The sequence below is a fragment of the Phoxinus phoxinus genome (assembly GCF_949152265.1).
Source record: "Phoxinus phoxinus genome assembly, chromosome: 11".
In the NCBI taxonomy this organism is placed as follows: domain Eukaryota; kingdom Metazoa; phylum Chordata; class Actinopteri; order Cypriniformes; family Leuciscidae; genus Phoxinus; species Phoxinus phoxinus.
The window spans coordinates 28,776,911-28,793,777 of record NC_136886.1 but is presented as its reverse complement, the minus strand read 5'-3'; the positions used below and the strand labels follow the sequence as shown (position 1 = coordinate 28,793,777).

At 38.7% G+C, this 16,867-nt stretch overlaps 1 protein-coding gene across 1 annotated transcript in view; it reads right to left on the bottom strand.

The window, feature by feature from the left end:
• dnah9l (dynein, axonemal, heavy polypeptide 9 like) overlaps positions 1-16,867 on the bottom strand; it is a 45,584-nt gene that overhangs the window by 12,242 nt on the left and 16,475 nt on the right. The window contains exons 28-63 of the mRNA XM_079629508.1: positions 16,593-16,817; positions 16,431-16,522; positions 16,155-16,281; positions 15,878-16,033; positions 15,670-15,795; positions 13,267-13,374; positions 13,059-13,190; positions 12,805-12,965; positions 12,561-12,717; positions 12,318-12,463; positions 11,776-11,892; positions 11,500-11,638; positions 11,314-11,406; positions 11,024-11,218; positions 10,826-10,903; positions 10,530-10,662; positions 9,604-9,731; positions 9,373-9,521; positions 8,697-8,847; positions 8,461-8,592; positions 8,166-8,339; positions 6,636-6,840; positions 6,260-6,425; positions 6,060-6,162; positions 5,225-5,464; positions 4,905-5,066; positions 4,629-4,822; positions 3,908-4,070; positions 3,678-3,801; positions 3,458-3,600; positions 3,208-3,369; positions 2,409-2,642; positions 1,716-1,862; positions 1,442-1,555; positions 1,113-1,256; positions 637-819 (exon numbers count right to left, since the gene is read on the bottom strand). Coding sequence (XP_079485634.1) covers positions 637-819; positions 1,113-1,256; positions 1,442-1,555; positions 1,716-1,862; positions 2,409-2,642; positions 3,208-3,369; positions 3,458-3,600; positions 3,678-3,801; positions 3,908-4,070; positions 4,629-4,822; positions 4,905-5,066; positions 5,225-5,464; positions 6,060-6,162; positions 6,260-6,425; positions 6,636-6,840; positions 8,166-8,339; positions 8,461-8,592; positions 8,697-8,847; positions 9,373-9,521; positions 9,604-9,731; positions 10,530-10,662; positions 10,826-10,903; positions 11,024-11,218; positions 11,314-11,406; positions 11,500-11,638; positions 11,776-11,892; positions 12,318-12,463; positions 12,561-12,717; positions 12,805-12,965; positions 13,059-13,190; positions 13,267-13,374; positions 15,670-15,795; positions 15,878-16,033; positions 16,155-16,281; positions 16,431-16,522; positions 16,593-16,817 — 5,403 coding nt within the window. The remainder of the gene's footprint in view (positions 1-636; positions 820-1,112; positions 1,257-1,441; positions 1,556-1,715; positions 1,863-2,408; positions 2,643-3,207; positions 3,370-3,457; positions 3,601-3,677; positions 3,802-3,907; positions 4,071-4,628; positions 4,823-4,904; positions 5,067-5,224; positions 5,465-6,059; positions 6,163-6,259; positions 6,426-6,635; positions 6,841-8,165; positions 8,340-8,460; positions 8,593-8,696; positions 8,848-9,372; positions 9,522-9,603; positions 9,732-10,529; positions 10,663-10,825; positions 10,904-11,023; positions 11,219-11,313; positions 11,407-11,499; positions 11,639-11,775; positions 11,893-12,317; positions 12,464-12,560; positions 12,718-12,804; positions 12,966-13,058; positions 13,191-13,266; positions 13,375-15,669; positions 15,796-15,877; positions 16,034-16,154; positions 16,282-16,430; positions 16,523-16,592; positions 16,818-16,867) is intronic.

Sequence of the window (16,867 nt, the reverse complement as noted above, 5' to 3'; positions counted from 1 at the left end):
TTTCTATTTTAAAATATTTAACAAATGTATTTATTCATGTGATGGTAAAGCTGAATTTTTAGCAGCCATTACTCCAGTCTTCAGTCACATGATCCTTAATGCTGAACTGGAACTGTGTTTCGTTTTTAATAGTTGCCATGCAATGTGCTAAAAATAACAATAAAGTTGACTGACTTTGATGTGGTGCTCAAGAAACATTTCTTATTATCATCAATGTTGAAACTTTTGAATAATTATGTATATACCTATACAGATTCTATATTAATTCCAATGAAACCAGTTTAAACAGTCATATATAATCTGTTGGGTTGCATTGAAATGTTCTTGTGTCCAGTATTATGTTGTTGTATAATGTATTGATCTGAACAGATTAGCAAGTGTTTACTCACATACGTCTGGACGGAACAGCATGGAGGAGGGAAGCAAAAAAACACACTGTAAACAATCCAATCACAAAAACTCAATGAGAATCCCACTCAAGTGTTTACATAGACGCATTCATTTTAAAATCGTGCATTTTTGAACTTGGTGTAAATAGTTACTACTTCAATAGTTCAATATATATATATATGATAATGACATATTATTGATAAATATAAATAGTTATTAATGCTTGATGGTGTAAGTGAGCAGAACCTCGTGGAAGCGGATGATGTTAATGACCCAGGCACAGAGACCGGCCGCTGCAGAGGATTTCAGACGGACAAACTCTGGATTAAACTCAGGATCGCTCAGATACTCGTCTTTGATCACACGCACTGTGGCTTCAGGGATGTGCTCTTTATCAAAATTAACCAGCGCCTGTAAGAAGTCATCCACCTAAACACACACCGAAAGAAAAGGAATAAATCTACCGCTTTGCATAACCTGCTGAGTAACAGTATAAAGGAATTTCACAGCCAAATTATTCATGTATCTCGACAATCAATGTCATTTGAAAACTTCAAGATTCGCTTCCAATTTTTGTTCTCACATTTTGGCAATTTAAGTAAATTTCAGCCTTTTGCTTAGATGGAATATGAGGTAAAAGCCAGATTTCAAGAAGATGGCTAAAGTTAAATGTCAGAAAAAAATCCAAATATGACCATGAGACCAGCTCTACACACACTCACTTTACTCATGACAACTTTAGATGCTTTCCAGCTGCGATCCTTTGGGATACGGCCGCCAGGAGCCAGGAGCACCAGAACAGCTGCAGAGACGTTCGATACGATGATGGGAGGATTCGGAAACGTCCGCAGCTCTGTTAGATTCAGCTATACACACACACACACACACACACATAGATGCATTCACAATTACTCTGGACAAAACAAATCAAGTCAAAACAAAGCATTTGGATATTGAGTGTGAGGACGGTTCAATACAGAAGACAAAGCACACCCGTTAGTCCCCAAACTATAGACAAGTACATACATACACTACACACACAAATACACACCCTGTTGAGTGTGTTGAGTGCTGCATTAGCTGCCTGTAAAGCCGGTTCTGCTTTCCATAAATCTGCTTCAGTCTCTTGCTGCTGTTTGGTCACTTCTGCTTGGATTGCTTCTACCTGAGATTACAATCATTATGATATCTTTCCCAGATGGATACTCATCAATAGCAATTATTAATATAAACAAACAAGGACAGGTAATCATGTGATATTGTAATATGGTGATGCGTGTGATTTTGTGCATTAGGGTGGGAATATCTTTATGTGGGTGTCTCACTTTTTGCTCCTCTGCATCTGCTACGCTCCTCTCCTGACTGAGTTTTTCACTCTGTTGGCCAATTTTAGCGATGAGAGCTTCAGTGTCAGTATTTCTTAGCTGCAACTCCACTTCCTGTGTGGCCAGTTTAGCCTTCAGATCCTCCACCTGAGAGAGAGGTCCAGATAATGTCAAACTTAAAGCTCTAGGACTGAGAATATGGTGTGATAATTCGATTTTAAGGTTCATTTTAGTTTTTGCAGCTCCTTCAGCTTCCAAAATGAGATATATTCTCCTGGCAAAATCAGTCTTGGTTAAAAATTCATTAAAATTCTGTCATTATTTACTCACCCTCAAGTTGTTCCAAATATGTATGAATTTCTTTATTCTGCTGAACACAAAAAAAGATATTTTGAAGAACATGGGTAACCAGACAGTTGATGGACCCCATTGACTTCCATAGTAGGAAAAAAATACTGGAAGTCAATGGAGTCCATCAGCTGTCTGGTTAACAACATTCTTCAAAATATATAAAAAAAATTGTGTTCATTCATTGTGTCAAATTCATACAGGTTTGAAACAACTTGAGGGTGAAAAAATGACAGAATTTTCATTTTTAAGTGAAATATTCCTTTAAGCCAAAAGAAAATAGAAAACAATTTGGTAGATTTTGGTGAAACCCTGTGTGTGTGTAGTTTTAAATGTAAGTTTGACCTGTGATGCAGTGTTCAGTAGTTTCTGCAAGCCGTTCTCCAGACGTTCCATCTTCTGTCTCAATTCTCTTCTTTTTGTCCCCAGCAGGTTGCCGTAAAGTTTCATGAACTCCAGGAAGCTTTTGGGTGTGGTGTAGTTGAAACGTTTTTCATTCTGCTGATACTTTACACTGACTTCATTCACACTAGTGTGTGCGAACGAGATAAAGTCACTGATGGACACTCGCACCTCTGGCTACAGAAAAGAAAAGCATGTCTTGGTAAATGCATTTAGACTGTTGTAAAGTTTGGATAGGTATGATTTTTCAATGTTTTAATGTTTCAGTAAAAACAGTAATATTGTGAGATATTATCATAATTTTAAATAATAATTTTCTATTTTAATATGGTTTTAAATGTTTTTATTAATTTCTGTGATGGCAAAGCTGAATTTTCAGCATAATTACTCTAGTCTTCAGTGTCACATGATCCAATATGCTGATTTGCTGCTCGATGAAAATGTCTTAATATTATAGCTTAAAAGAATAGCATTTATATTATAAACAAATCTTTTGTGACATTATAAATGTCTTTCTGTCACTTATAAACAATTTAATACATCCTTGCTAAATAAAAGTATACACATTTTTACTGGCCCTAAACAACAGTACATTAAGACGCATCTTTTAAGTAATTACTTATTAAGTAATTAATCAAAGGTGAAATATGTCCATTTAATGTGCAGATGTATGCAAATTAGGATGCAGCTATGATTTAATCTATTTAATGTATATCACCCTCGTTGTCCCTAGATTGTTTACCTCCAGGCCAGAGATATTTTGTATAAAAGTGCTGCTGACGGACTGCAGTGCATGCTGGGGCCAAGGATGGAACCAGTCAATGGCGGAACAGTTCACAAGAGCCGGAAACTTCCGTGCACGAGTACGAAGAGTGAAGCCAACCGGAGAGAAACACAGCACCACCTACAGAGTAGATTAGAAGGAGCATGACATTCACATATTCATTCGTGATATACACTTAGGATACAGTTTTCGAAATATGGAAACCAACCTTGAGCTGTCTGCGTATACGATCAATGAAGAAGTTCCAGCAGTTTTCTCGTGTGTCCAGCAAACCAAGCGCCCTCAACTCCACACGAATAGAGGTGACGATCATATCAACCTCTTCCTCACTGAAGAGATCAGGTATATCCCCTACACACACATATATACATAAACACAAACAAACTGAGAGCTACTGTCAGGATTGAGAGGAAGAAGAAAATGTGAACCTGATGCTAGCATATCGTTGATCAGAACCAGGAATCTTTCATCAGGAATCTGGGCATCTGTGTGCAGGAAGACCGTGCCGATGTTCTTCACTCCCACCTTTATGTACAGTGCAGCGATATCACTCTACAAAGAAAGAACAAAGGATGGAAGTAGAAGGGAAAACTTTTCACATATTAAGCTTCTAACAAAGAGAGATCATTGAAATGCAGTGTGTGTGTGGGTGTGTTACCCTCAGGTCGCTGATGCCGTAACCCTTTCTCAGTGTGATCTGAAATACTTCCAGGATGCTAAGAAAAGCAGCCAACCGACAGAGACTCTGTTTCCCACTACCACCTACTCCAATCAGCAAGGCATTACCCATAGGAGACTCGAGAATACGACTTATCCTACAACTGCACACAAACACACACACATTACCCATGCAGATTAGAGCTGGGTGATAATATAGTTTATTTTTTGCGATGATACAAGCAATCAGGCCGTTAAGATATGAGATATAGTATATATAGCCCTACTCAAGTATACTGTATGAATGCAGATAAAGTTGGACATACTTATATCCAACTTTACATAAAGAGCTCCAGACATTTGTTGTTATTTTGTTTAATAAGTATATTTTGGATATAATATCAACACTACTAGAACTGTGCGATAATACATTTACATTTTGCAATGACATAAACAATCTCACAGCCAAGATTTGCTATTGAGTATATTTTACTTTACATGAGTAAATGTATCTATGCAGGTAAAGTAGGATGTACTATATATCCAACTTTTAATATATTTCTCAGCGTTAATATAGTTTACAATGAGGTGCTGAAACTTCAGAAAAATTCAACTTTTTTTGATTGTCCAACACAATACCAACAAAAGTCCAACTAAATATTATATGAGCTGTTTAAATTAGGTTTAAATTGTGTGATTTTGTTATTTTCTAGCAGGCTCACATGTGTTGCATGGCTTCCTCAAACAACACAAGGTTCATGTCAGAGTGCAACTCATTGTAGTGCTCAAGAGCATCCATCAAGGTCTTCTGAAGCTTCTCCAAGTCCGTCACCTGTGCATAACGTGGCTCACCCATACCATGAGCGAAATGAGAGTAGATCAATGGCTGGTTGATAAATATAGACTCATCTATACCCTATACAAGGAGAGAGAAAAAGGTTTAGAAAAAAAATCAGTTAACAGGCGACCCCAGCAGGGATTTGAGAAGTCCTACTCACCTCAAAGTATCTCTTGCCTGTGTCTAGCAGAATCTTGTTGAACAGCTCAACGTCTTTCTCTTCCATCAGTTTGTCTGAATACACACGAGACGACTCATGCAGCCATAGGTGCACCAGATCTATAGGGTACCGCACATGCTCTGGCAGAGCGAAGAGAATTCCCTACACACACAGACAAAGTATAAGAACACAGAAAAAAAGCATGTCAACACTAATACTAAACACAATTAGGCCACTTTATACATACATACAGCCATAGTACTCTGTACTATGTACATGGTAACTGCGCAGACACACGCATCTGTTCCATTGACACACACCTGGAAGATGTTAGATATGTCTCTGAGGTTGAAAATGTAGTGAAACCGAATGGCTGTGGGCAGGAAGTTCTGGCTCATTTTCTGATGCAGGCAAATGGCACCCTGGACCAGTGTGTTGGCCAAGCGACTAACACCAAAACTGTAGCCACCCTGCTGGAAATGACCACTCAAAATACTGCTGTATATAGTTGCCAGAGCCTCCGGACTGGGGAAATGTACAGCAAACACTGAAAAATGCCTCTGCCAGGGGGAAGAAAAAGATAAAAAAAAGAAATGTGAAACATAAAAACGTGCGTATTTGGACGGGACTTTTCTTTGTTCGGTAAACACTAATGAAACTGTAAGGCAGGCTAACTGTGCTTGAGGGTCACATGAGTAGTTTTTTTATGGTTACCTAAAGTCTACTTTTGTGTATTGTGCTGTATTGTCTGAAGTCTTCAACACTATAAAACACCTAATCTTCCTTTACCAAGTTACCATGGGGTGCCTCAGGGTTCAGTACTTGGCCCTCTCCTTTTCTCAATATACACAACATTACTGGGGCCTACCATCTGCATTTTATTACCACAGCTACGCTAAAGACTCATCAATAATAATCCCAACCAGGAAGTACTGTTTGATGACCAGTTGCACTTAATGAAACACACAACAAAATCAGACCCATCCTACAATACCCAAGCATGCTGCACAACTCATTGTCCAGGCTCTTTTCATGTCTACACTGGATTCTAGGCTGGATATGTATTGGTTGTTATAATTACATATAGTCAAGGGTGAAATATTGCTATGGTTACTTTCAGATGAGGGCTGGATATGTATTGGTTGCTATGGTTACCTGTAGCCGAGGGTTCACTGAGAAGCTTCCCGCTGTTGGGTTCATGCAGGTGATGTACTGGCAGTTATGAATCTCCTTGAGGACTAGTCTCTGACGGTCATACCTACAAAATAGAAACATTAATTTAATCAAAAGCACATTTGAAAACAAGACTGTAAATAATGTTTCATCTACATGCTTTAATGCTCGTGTTCTCATACCAGTGGGAGTAGTCCAGGTGCTGCCTGATAAGCGTATGAGGCTGAACAGTGCCATACGCATCTACCTCAGGCATGTTCAGGTCATCCACAAAGTAGATGAGTTTCTTAGTACCATAAGGAGCAAAGTTTCGCCCTGCCTTCTTCTCCAGATGTTTCTCCAGTACGCCTACAGTTAAACAACCAGAATGGAAATATTGCCTGTAATTTGTACGATGATGTCCTCCTGCATACCTTGCAAATGTGTCCATGCGTTTGCATGCATAAATGTGAAGTTATTTTTCTTTAATTGACGCAAATGTTTCTGTTTGTGCACTACATGTCTGTGTTTATGAGACAATATGGTGTGTACGTATACAACTTTCATCATCTTACTCACGCTGTAACATGGCTGAGGTTGTGTAGTAATTGAAAGGTACTTTGGCCACCATGAATTCTTCTTTAAGTTTAGAAATATTATCCCAGACCAGGATAGTTTTCCCTACACCAGCATTTCCTACCAACATCACTGGCTTCCCCTTCTGCATAAGTAACTCAATGAAGTATGTCAAGCAGATCGTCTCTGCCGATTGCACCAATACTGTCTGTACACAAAGACAAAATTTAAAAAGGTGAATCTTTGCAGCTCTTTGATTATTTCTATAAGTTTATATTAATAATATTTCATCTCATAAGTCTGAATAGCATAGCATCAATGACATAACACACTGAGGAAGTAACACCAAACAAAATCTATAATGAGAACACTGAACAAAGTTAAAAAAATTGTTAACTGTTAATTGTTAAATTGTTAACTCTAAAAAAAAAAAAAAGAAAGTGGGGTCCACACCATAACTTTAACGATAAATGGCACAGAGTAACAATATCATTAGAATCACATAAAACAATAAAAACAATGATAGCTAATCAAAATCTTTCCAACGTTAAAGTGGGTGATGCAATTATGTTTACAGAACATAACTAAAGTGTGAGAACAGAATAAATCATAATTATCCAATGGTGTGGACGCTAATATAGATATCGTTATACACAGGGCTTGACATCAACACCCGCCAAATGACGGTGGATTTCAGCAGTGGTGTAACACAGCCACTCATACTAGCCACTTTGGCGGGTTAAATTGTATACATAGTATATACTTTTTTCAATTTTAGTCTTTTAAAAAGGCATCTGAAATAATTGATACTGAAATATCTGAAAAGCTTACAATAGACAATACTAACTTTTCGCAGAATAGATACACAATACCAGCTGCGCTTTCTCACTCTGTCATCTCTCTGACAGCAAGTTGACACACACTGACTCGTTTTATTTGCTCCGGATAAATATTGTTAATGTTACAGGGCTTGAATTTCGCCGTGGAATTGGACGTATTACGCATAATTTGACTCATTCCCGCAGTTATTTTTCGCTGCTTATTGTGCTTAAACTGTCAAATACACACAAAAAAAATCATGTCAAAATACCGGTCTTGGCAAGTATTCACAACACGTTAACAGTTATTCATATTTTACTGTAAGTGAGCATAAACAGTTGAGAAAGAAAACACATTTGTAACAGTATGATGGATCCGTGTGTCAGGTCTTAAAATGACAGCAGCCTAATATACAGTACCTGCTGCCAAAAATATCTATATGGCAGTTTTTCCCCATGGTATCGATGTCAAAATTGTGGCCAGTAAAAATGCTGAGCGGCTAGTAACTTTGGAAAACCACTAGCCACAGTTAATGAAAAAAGTTAATGTCAAGCCCAGGTTATAGAAAGGGATCGTTTACTTAAAAATTAATATCAATTGTGAATTTTGGTTGAACTGTCCAGACTCTGAAGGAAATTAAACTGTGATAAATTGTTTTATGAAAACAAAGTATATAAGACAGACCATATTTTCTATATTTTGTTCGTAAATGACCTGCAAAGGGATGTCGGGTTCCAGCTCAAAGGGAGGTGTGCGTTCACTCCACGGAGTGAACCGTTTGGTGTTGGGGTCGATGTAGTAATCAAACACTGATCCCTGAGAGGGAAACTTCACAGCTCTCATCTCCTTACACCACCAACGACTGAACTCTGAACGATAGTCTATTAGCTGACAAGAGACAAAGCAAAAGAACAGAGAAGGAGTAACACAAAAATAGTTTATCACAAAGTAAAGATCACATTGGATATATGGCTTATAGAAAACAGTGTTCATGAATTTGCAGACTAACATGGTCCTGGAATAGAGCCCCTCCAAAGGCCCACACACATGCAAACACAAAGTAGAGCTCATAGAGCTCACGGGGAGAGTCTGGAGGGGTGTTTTCAACAGTCAGCAAGCAGTCCAACAGACAGCACAGGGTCTGAGACATACAAACAATAGGAACACGTTAAAGTAACAGAAAAGTTTGGCAGTACATATTTATACTGTATGTAGCCTATGTGTGTTGGACTGTGTGTCTCTTACCTGTACCATGCTCATCTCAGGTATAGGTGTGATCGTCTTAAGGTTGCATCTGACCTGCTCCAGACAGTAGGGTACATACTTATCAAACAATATAGTGAGATTTGCTCGCTCAGATTGGGCCTGACGGGTGTCTATCCAGCTTGTCACAAACCTGTTAATTCAAATGAGGGGTTGTGTGTCTCAAACTCAAACTGCAGTATTTGATGCAAAAAAAATGACCGTAAAGACATTTATAATGTTACAAAAGTTTCCTAGTTCACATAAATGTTCTTCATTTAAAGTTTATATTTAAAGAATCCTGAAAAAAAGTGTCATGGTTTCAACCAAAATTTTAAGCAGCACAACTGTTTTCAACATTCAACATAAGAAATGTTTCTTGAGCAACAAATCAACACTGAGTGATTTATGAATGAACATGTGACACAGAAATTGCTGGTGAAAATTCTGCTTTGCCATTCACAGATATGCTGCATTTTAAAATATATTAAAAAAGTTATTTTAACTTGTAATAATATTTCTGAATATTTCCGTTTTTACTCAATTTTTTTTTATCAAATAGAGAAAGCCTTGGTAAGCATAAGAGACCTCTTTCAAAAACATAAAAAAATCTTAGTGTACATTAAAAAAAATGAAATGTTTTCAGAAATTGGTCAGTGAAGTGAATACTGTCACTCACGAACTCCAGCCCAGATCCTGAGGGTTCACGTAAAGAATTCCAGCCCTGGATACTGTAGCCGGTGTTGCAGCCTTCAGGTGGCTGATCTCAAACAGCAATCGCATGGAGGGGGTCAGTGATATCCGCTCATTACTGGCCAAGGTAAGCACCTAATATATACACATCACATACACACATAAATAAATATAAACAATCACACATTAATGGCAATATTAAGTCATGACGAACAACCTTATTATCATCCATGACAGTATTCAGTGATTCAATCCACATGGGGTCGATGTCTCCATCTAGAACAATCCACTTCGGTCCATCATGAGATATGGCAGAGAGTTCTCTCATAGTGGAAGAAAACAAACCTGAAACCCAAGGATCTGTGATCACACAAACACACCTTCACGCATATTTTTACACACACACAAAATGGCCCAAAAAAGTATCTGAACACTTAAGCCACGCATAAAAACGTGTAAATGTCACTGCATTAGATACCAATTATTAGGTACAAAATACGTTTTTCTATTGTTTATAAATGTAATTTATTTCTGTGTAGTCAAAGCTGAATTTTCAGCAGCATTACTCCAGTCTTCTGTGTCACATGATGCTTCAGAAATCTTTCAAATGTGCTGATTTGGTGCTCAAGAATCATTTCATATTATTATTGATGCTAAAAACAGTTGCAGTGCTTAATATTTTTTCATTTATGCAATACATTTTTCCAGGTTTCTTTGATGAATAGAAAATTCAAAAGAACTCCAACAAAAGCACGGCATTTACTCTAAATATTATTTTTTTGTAACTTTTGGTCAATTTAATGCATCCATGCTGAATAAAAGTATTTGTTTTGTTTTTTTAAATAAATTAATCTTACGGACCCCAAAAACTGTAGCATTTAATATAAGCCATTTATTTAAAATGTTTAGATTTGAATTAAAATCATATTTTGCCCTTTTATGAATCCAAGGCCCCCCACCATGTTGCTTATATCAGATATTTATGGGACATATGGTTCCTCATAGCAATAGACAAACGCAACACACACTCAAAAGTTTAGCGAAATAGTCGCATACAAACACGTACACTCACAGCTGACAGCTGTCTACAGAGATGAACTTCAAACGAAAGGAATTAAACCACACTCCCATAAACACACCCACCATCTTTCCACTCCCGTGTAGCTGGGTGCAGAAAGCCAAACAGCTCATCGGTGGTGACAGCTTTAGGGTTGATGTCAGTCCAGATGGGCTTCAGTTTCATGTTAGAATAGGTCTTATGCAGTGTCTTCAGAATCTGACCCGTAAACAACCACATAATTCAACCACATATACACCGGTTAGTTTACTGAAACAGCAACATGACCCACTCAATACAATGGAGCTGGCTAGTATAGGCTCTCTGATACAAATACATAGAGTTCGAAACATTTGTCTCTTTATTTCTTCAATGGACTGACCTGACTTTTTCCTGTTCCAGGTCCACCTACTACAAAAACAGAGTGTCTCACTGCCAACAGCTCCTCCAGCTGGGTCACCTGAAAGCAGAAGGCTTGATAAGAAACAGAGGGGGAGAAGGCTTGCAACTAATGGGGATCTACTGTACATGCAAAACCATGAAATGTAAAACATTTGAACATTTCTCACACACGACAGACCTTGAGTATGAAGTTCTCCTCTGGCTGCAGGTGGAGTTCAGCGACCGACTGGCGTACGTTCTGCTCAAGCTCATTGTCTCTCTTGCGTGGGATATCCAGAAGAGGAAAGAGATCACTTATAAGTCCCAAAAATATTGGCACATCACTCGTCACAACCTTTGGCAGGTTAAAGTCTCGCAGAGCACGCATCAGCACCTGAAAAACACACACATTAACATTTCTGAAAATGTTTTAAATATAAAGCAACAAAGAGAAATGCATCACTTCTAAACAACCATTCCCATGAGCACCTGCTCTTCAGGGCGGCTCCTCTCCTCCCTCTTCAGTGACCCAGCAACAACCAAGACTGACTTTATGGCCCTCAACCCCCAGTCATAATGATCCTACAAAAAAAATAATGCTCTTGCTTGAAAGATCACCCCAATACAGTGGATAAAAAATGCATTAAGTGTCTTTATGTATCAATGTGTGTGTACCTGTTTGGAGAGCAGCTCTTTGCAGAGTGTATAGAGGCTGATGAACTTGCGTGCGAGCAGACGTGCTTCTATAAAACCTTCAGCCACCAACATGATCTCGCAGATTAACTCATAATCAGGAATCACCATCGCACATGGCCTGACACACGGAGATAAGAGTTATAAGAATATAAGAATGTTCAGTGGACACCGTGTCTATTTTTCCCATATAAACATCTGAAAATCCAATATTATTGTCCATTTCATTCCATTCAATAGCATAACCAGAGCCTAAACCTGAAAAGTGCTTTAAGGTTTTCTGGTAGTTCAGTCCTCCCTGCATATCCAGGGTTCAGAGTGATGAAGATCCCAACGGTTTGCCTTAACTCAATCTCCTCCCCCAGGAAGTGGAACCTGATACACAATGGAATGAAGGGAGATGGGATAGAATGGGATGGTTTGGCATGTTATGAGATAGAATGGAAAGGAAAGGGATGGCATGGAATAGGATAGAAAAGTGTGAGTTATGAGTTATACTTGAGAGGATGGGGTGAGATGGAATGGGAGATGGTATGATGGGATGGGATAGAATGGATACAGAAAATATATAAAGAAAGGAATGTAACAGAACATGATGAAAAAAGACACAATTGGATGGTATGGAATAGTGCAAGATGAAATGTGTATGAAATTGTATGGAAAACAATAGAATAGGATACAAGAGGGCAGGGCAAGATGGAATAGAGGGTGGGGAAAATATCTGATAGAACATAACATTATAGGATTTGATGGGACTGATTGGTGTGAAATGAGCCGAAATGGGGTGAGATGGAGCTGACCTCTGTTTCTTGTTGCGAACTGCATCCTGAATGGTTTTCACCTGCACAGCAACCACAGACAGAACCTCCACAGAGATCCTGTTAAACTCATCAAAACAACCCCACACTCCCGTCTGGGCCAAACCTTTATAGATATTACCTATGGACTGAAAAACGAAGGAGGAAAGAGAAAGAAACAATCCATAAAGTGAAGAGAGGTGTGCCAGTGGTGTTCCTGAGACCGATGTGTTGTGGCCTGCACACCTTGTAGTCCATTTGCTCTGAGCAGTTGAACACATAGACCATAATGCCGAGCGATCGGCCAAGGTCTTTGGTGGTTTCTGTCTTGCCAGTTCCGGCAGGACCAGAGGTGGCGCCACTCATGGTGAGGTGCAGAGACTGAGTCAGAGTGATGTAACATCTGCGGGTACAATGACCAGCATAGTCAAATAACATCAGTAACAAGATCACAGCACAAATCTGATCAGTAATTATGTGTGACACTGACCGGTCAGTGAGCGGTGTTATGACCAGTCTGTTGGTATTCCCTAGGTACTCGTATGAGAACTGAAACTGTGCGTCACAGATGTTGATGTAACAGTGCTTCTGCTGCTCATCCCATCGGTGCCGTAACTGTGACAGCCACGCAAAAGCCTGTCCACTGGTCACCTACGACACATGTCATTATGATGTCATCATACTTCCTCTTCCTAAACCCTTATTTTAGGCAACAGAATATAGATTCAATACAGGTTTGATTACCTTCTGAGATACGAGTTTAGCGACTACATCACGAGCGTGGACATCAATAGTGCAGATGGTCATGATCTTTTGTCGGTCTCCAGGGGTAAGGTCACCCAGTAACATGTGTATCAGAGAGTGCAGCTGACCGATCTACAGTTGTTACAAACAACAGTGAATTTCTCAGCTATCAACATAAAGTGAGATGAGTTAGTGTTTTTATATTTACCTGTTTTCGGTTGTAGTCTTTCAGGGCAGTCTCAAAACCTTCCTCCACCCGCTCAAAGGCAATGCCCACATCTATCGCCCACCAAATTTGACTGCCAGTCAGTGCGACCTAAGAACCAGACATATACAAATGCACAATAATGTTATATGAAGGCAATAATTTAACAATTATGTTACAGATTAATTTCAAATGTATGTTTTTTATTTACAGTAGGCTATCCACACTTTAAAGGGGTGGTTGAGTATGATTTCACTTTTCTAACTTTAGTTAGTGTGTAATGTTGCTGTTTGAACATCTGCAAAGTTACAATGCTCAAAGTTCAAAGCAAAGGAAGAGGTTTTCTTTTAAAGAAAAGGACTACAACAAACGGCTTTTAGGGACTACACAACATTCCTCACGGGTTAGTGACATCACCAACTCTAAAATGTACATAAACCCCACCCCCGGGAACACGCAGTCCATGTTGAGAAGAGGAAAAGTTGTTGTATAAGAGTACATTTGTGAGTCAGCTCAAACTTTAGCATCCGTCTTTTCACGTGTAATAGAAAGTCACTCTGTGTGCATCTCACAACAGTTCCTATACGAGCGATTTATAGATTACCATGACAGAATATGCTAATTTAAGATAGTTAACTCCACATCAGCAACATAAATTCATCGACTAACCATTCAGAGACGTCCTGTTGTATTCTACATGTTGTCACTTCTTCTTGAGTCTCTCCGTCTTTGTCCGACTCCGTTTTAACATTAAAGGCAGAACAGTTACTGTCATTTTAGTGTGTCTGCATGAGGTAATCGCTGATGCTTCACACACACCAGCTCTTGAAACCCCGCCCACTGCAGCAGCTCATTTGCATTTAAAGGCCCAGGCACAAAATGGTGCGTTTTTGCAAACCCTCAAAAAGTGACAACTTGACAGAATTTTCACTTTAAAAGTGAACTAATCCTTTAATCATATACTCACAAACCTGTATGAATTTCTTTCCTCTGCTGAACACAAAGGAAGATATTTAGAAGAATGTCAGTAACCAGACAGTTTTTGGTTCCCATTGACTTCCATAGTATATTTTTTTCCTACTATGGAAGTCAATGGGAACCAAAAACTGTCTGGTTACTGACATTCTTCTAAATATCTTCCTTTGTGTTCAGCAGAGGAAAGAAATTCATAAAGGTTTGAAACAACTCAAGGGTGAGTATATGATGACAATTTTCATTTTAAAAGTGAACTGATCCTTTAACATGCTATATAAAAATAGCATGTTATATATCTGTGGGGTATTTTGTGCTAAAACTTCACACACACACTCTGGGGTCATCAGATATTTATTTTACATCTTGTGAAAAGGGCATTTTACCACCCCTTAAAATCAATGATCAAATAAATCAAATACATTTTCTTCATAAGAAATTATAGACCTTATGCGCCAGAAAAACAAGTGTGCAAACATCTTTAGAATTTTGTGTTTTAACTTTTTTACTGTTTTTTTGCGGTAGCTCTATATATTTCAAAGGCATCGCTGTTGAAGAGTAATTACCTGGTGAAGTGGATTTACTTATTGTAGAGTTAACGAAAGTTATCACGACCATTGTAAAGTTTGAAGCGGATGTCATCATTTTAAAAACGAGCGGTTCATTCATGAATCTGTAAGATCTTACCTTCATGCTGTGAAAATACAAACCGGAAGATAAAAGGGGCGGGGCTACATAAGGTCTATAAAGTTACAAACTGATAGGAATCAAAGAATTTAAATTCTGATTGTGATTCCTTCGAATGATTACGGTTTCTTTTTTTTTTGGTTCTTACATTATACAATAATTAATACAATATGATACTTCACCAAAAAATTAAAAACTATGTCATCCGTCATCATTTACTCGCTCTCAAATTGTTCCAAACCTTTATTAATTTCTTTGTTCTGCTGAACACAAAAGAAGATATTTTGAAGAATGTTGGTAACCAAGCAGATTTCAGGCCCCATTGACTACCATAGTAGGAAACAAATACTATCACACTCTGACCACAACACATTAATTTGGTCACACCTATTGGTCAAAAGTGATAAACGATCAAATCAAACTACTAATGATTGTACGATTGTACCAATTTTCCTAAAATTATCTTAACATATCTTTAATTGCTTATTGTTGCAGTTGGTCTGATGCTGCCAGCCATGTTGCCATGACTTATCGTGTTCTTTGTGCTTGCAGCTATATTTATATTTTTGTTTTCCCTTCATGTTGAACAGCCACATTTTTAACATTAGATAGTAAGTCCATGAGTGTCCATGAGGTTTAAGTGAAGATGCCACGGGAAACTGAGTTCAAAACTGCTTAAGTTTATCTCAAATCAATCAAGTCGGTGAGATTATTAACTAAAATGAACCTAAACACTCACTAACACACCTGTGCCGGATAGTCAAACAGCCACTGATCTCGTGGCTTGTCTTCATATGCTGCCACAGCTTCAGAGATCTCCTGGCGTACAGTGGAGCGCATGGCCTTCTCTAGAGTACTCAGCCAACACTCGGCCTGTTACATGACAGACAAACAAAATGTATTTTAGCTACAGCATCTAAAAATGGAGTGTTGTGTATGTGTCATTGTGTCTCACCTGTCCCTCACACACACAGGGTTGTGAGAAGGGCACATACTCTCCCTCTCTACTGTACATTCCCAAGGCAACAGTTTTGGGATCCGTGGCTCCATCATTGTCTTTGAAGCAGAGGTCAGCCAGATTGTCAAAAAGCTTCAGTAGGTGTCGTGTCACCTGTGCATTATACACACATTTACACACAAATGTATTAACACACACATTCTTTTACAAATAAACACAAAGTTGACTCTTTTTTCTTTCATTTTTTTAGTTTAGTGGTTAGTGTAGCAGCAACCTGTCTAGGCTGAGTTCCCTTAGAAACGATTTCCAGCAAATCACTAGCCGAGACAAAGTAAAAGCGTGGAAATGTCAAACGCTTTGTCTCCAAATACTCAGCCAGAGCCTTCTCGCACACAGACAATCTGCAATACACAGACATACACAAAATTAAATTATTCATGTTTACAATAATCTATTATGGTGGCGTATTGAAAGGCATTCACACAGACAGTGATTTGCAATGGCAAAGCGTCCAAGTTAATTTTTAATGAGAGTTGAACACACACATTACCTTTGCTGAAGAGTCTCAAGTTGCTCCAGGAAGCCTGGCTGGTTAGTGACTGTTATCACATTATTGGTCTCCACGACAGTGATCATTAAACCCTGAAATAAGGTTTTGTGTTAATACATTTCTGATCTTGCAGGTAACTCATGCATACTCATGTCACAATACCTGGAAGTCCTGGTGGATGCCCTGAAACCGCTCTGCATCATGGGCCAACTGGTTCCGGATGTCCTCAGAGTTGGTGAAAATACTTTGGAGGTGAGCCCATGTGCGCTGAACCGCCAACCACGTACCAATGACCAGATCAGCCACCACCAGCTTCCGCTGCCAGCCGCTCACCTCGACCATGAAATACTCCACATACTTACTCATGAGAATATTCTGCAACTGAACCTAAGTATCACACATATACAAAATGAATTGAACTGAATTGATCTGATATG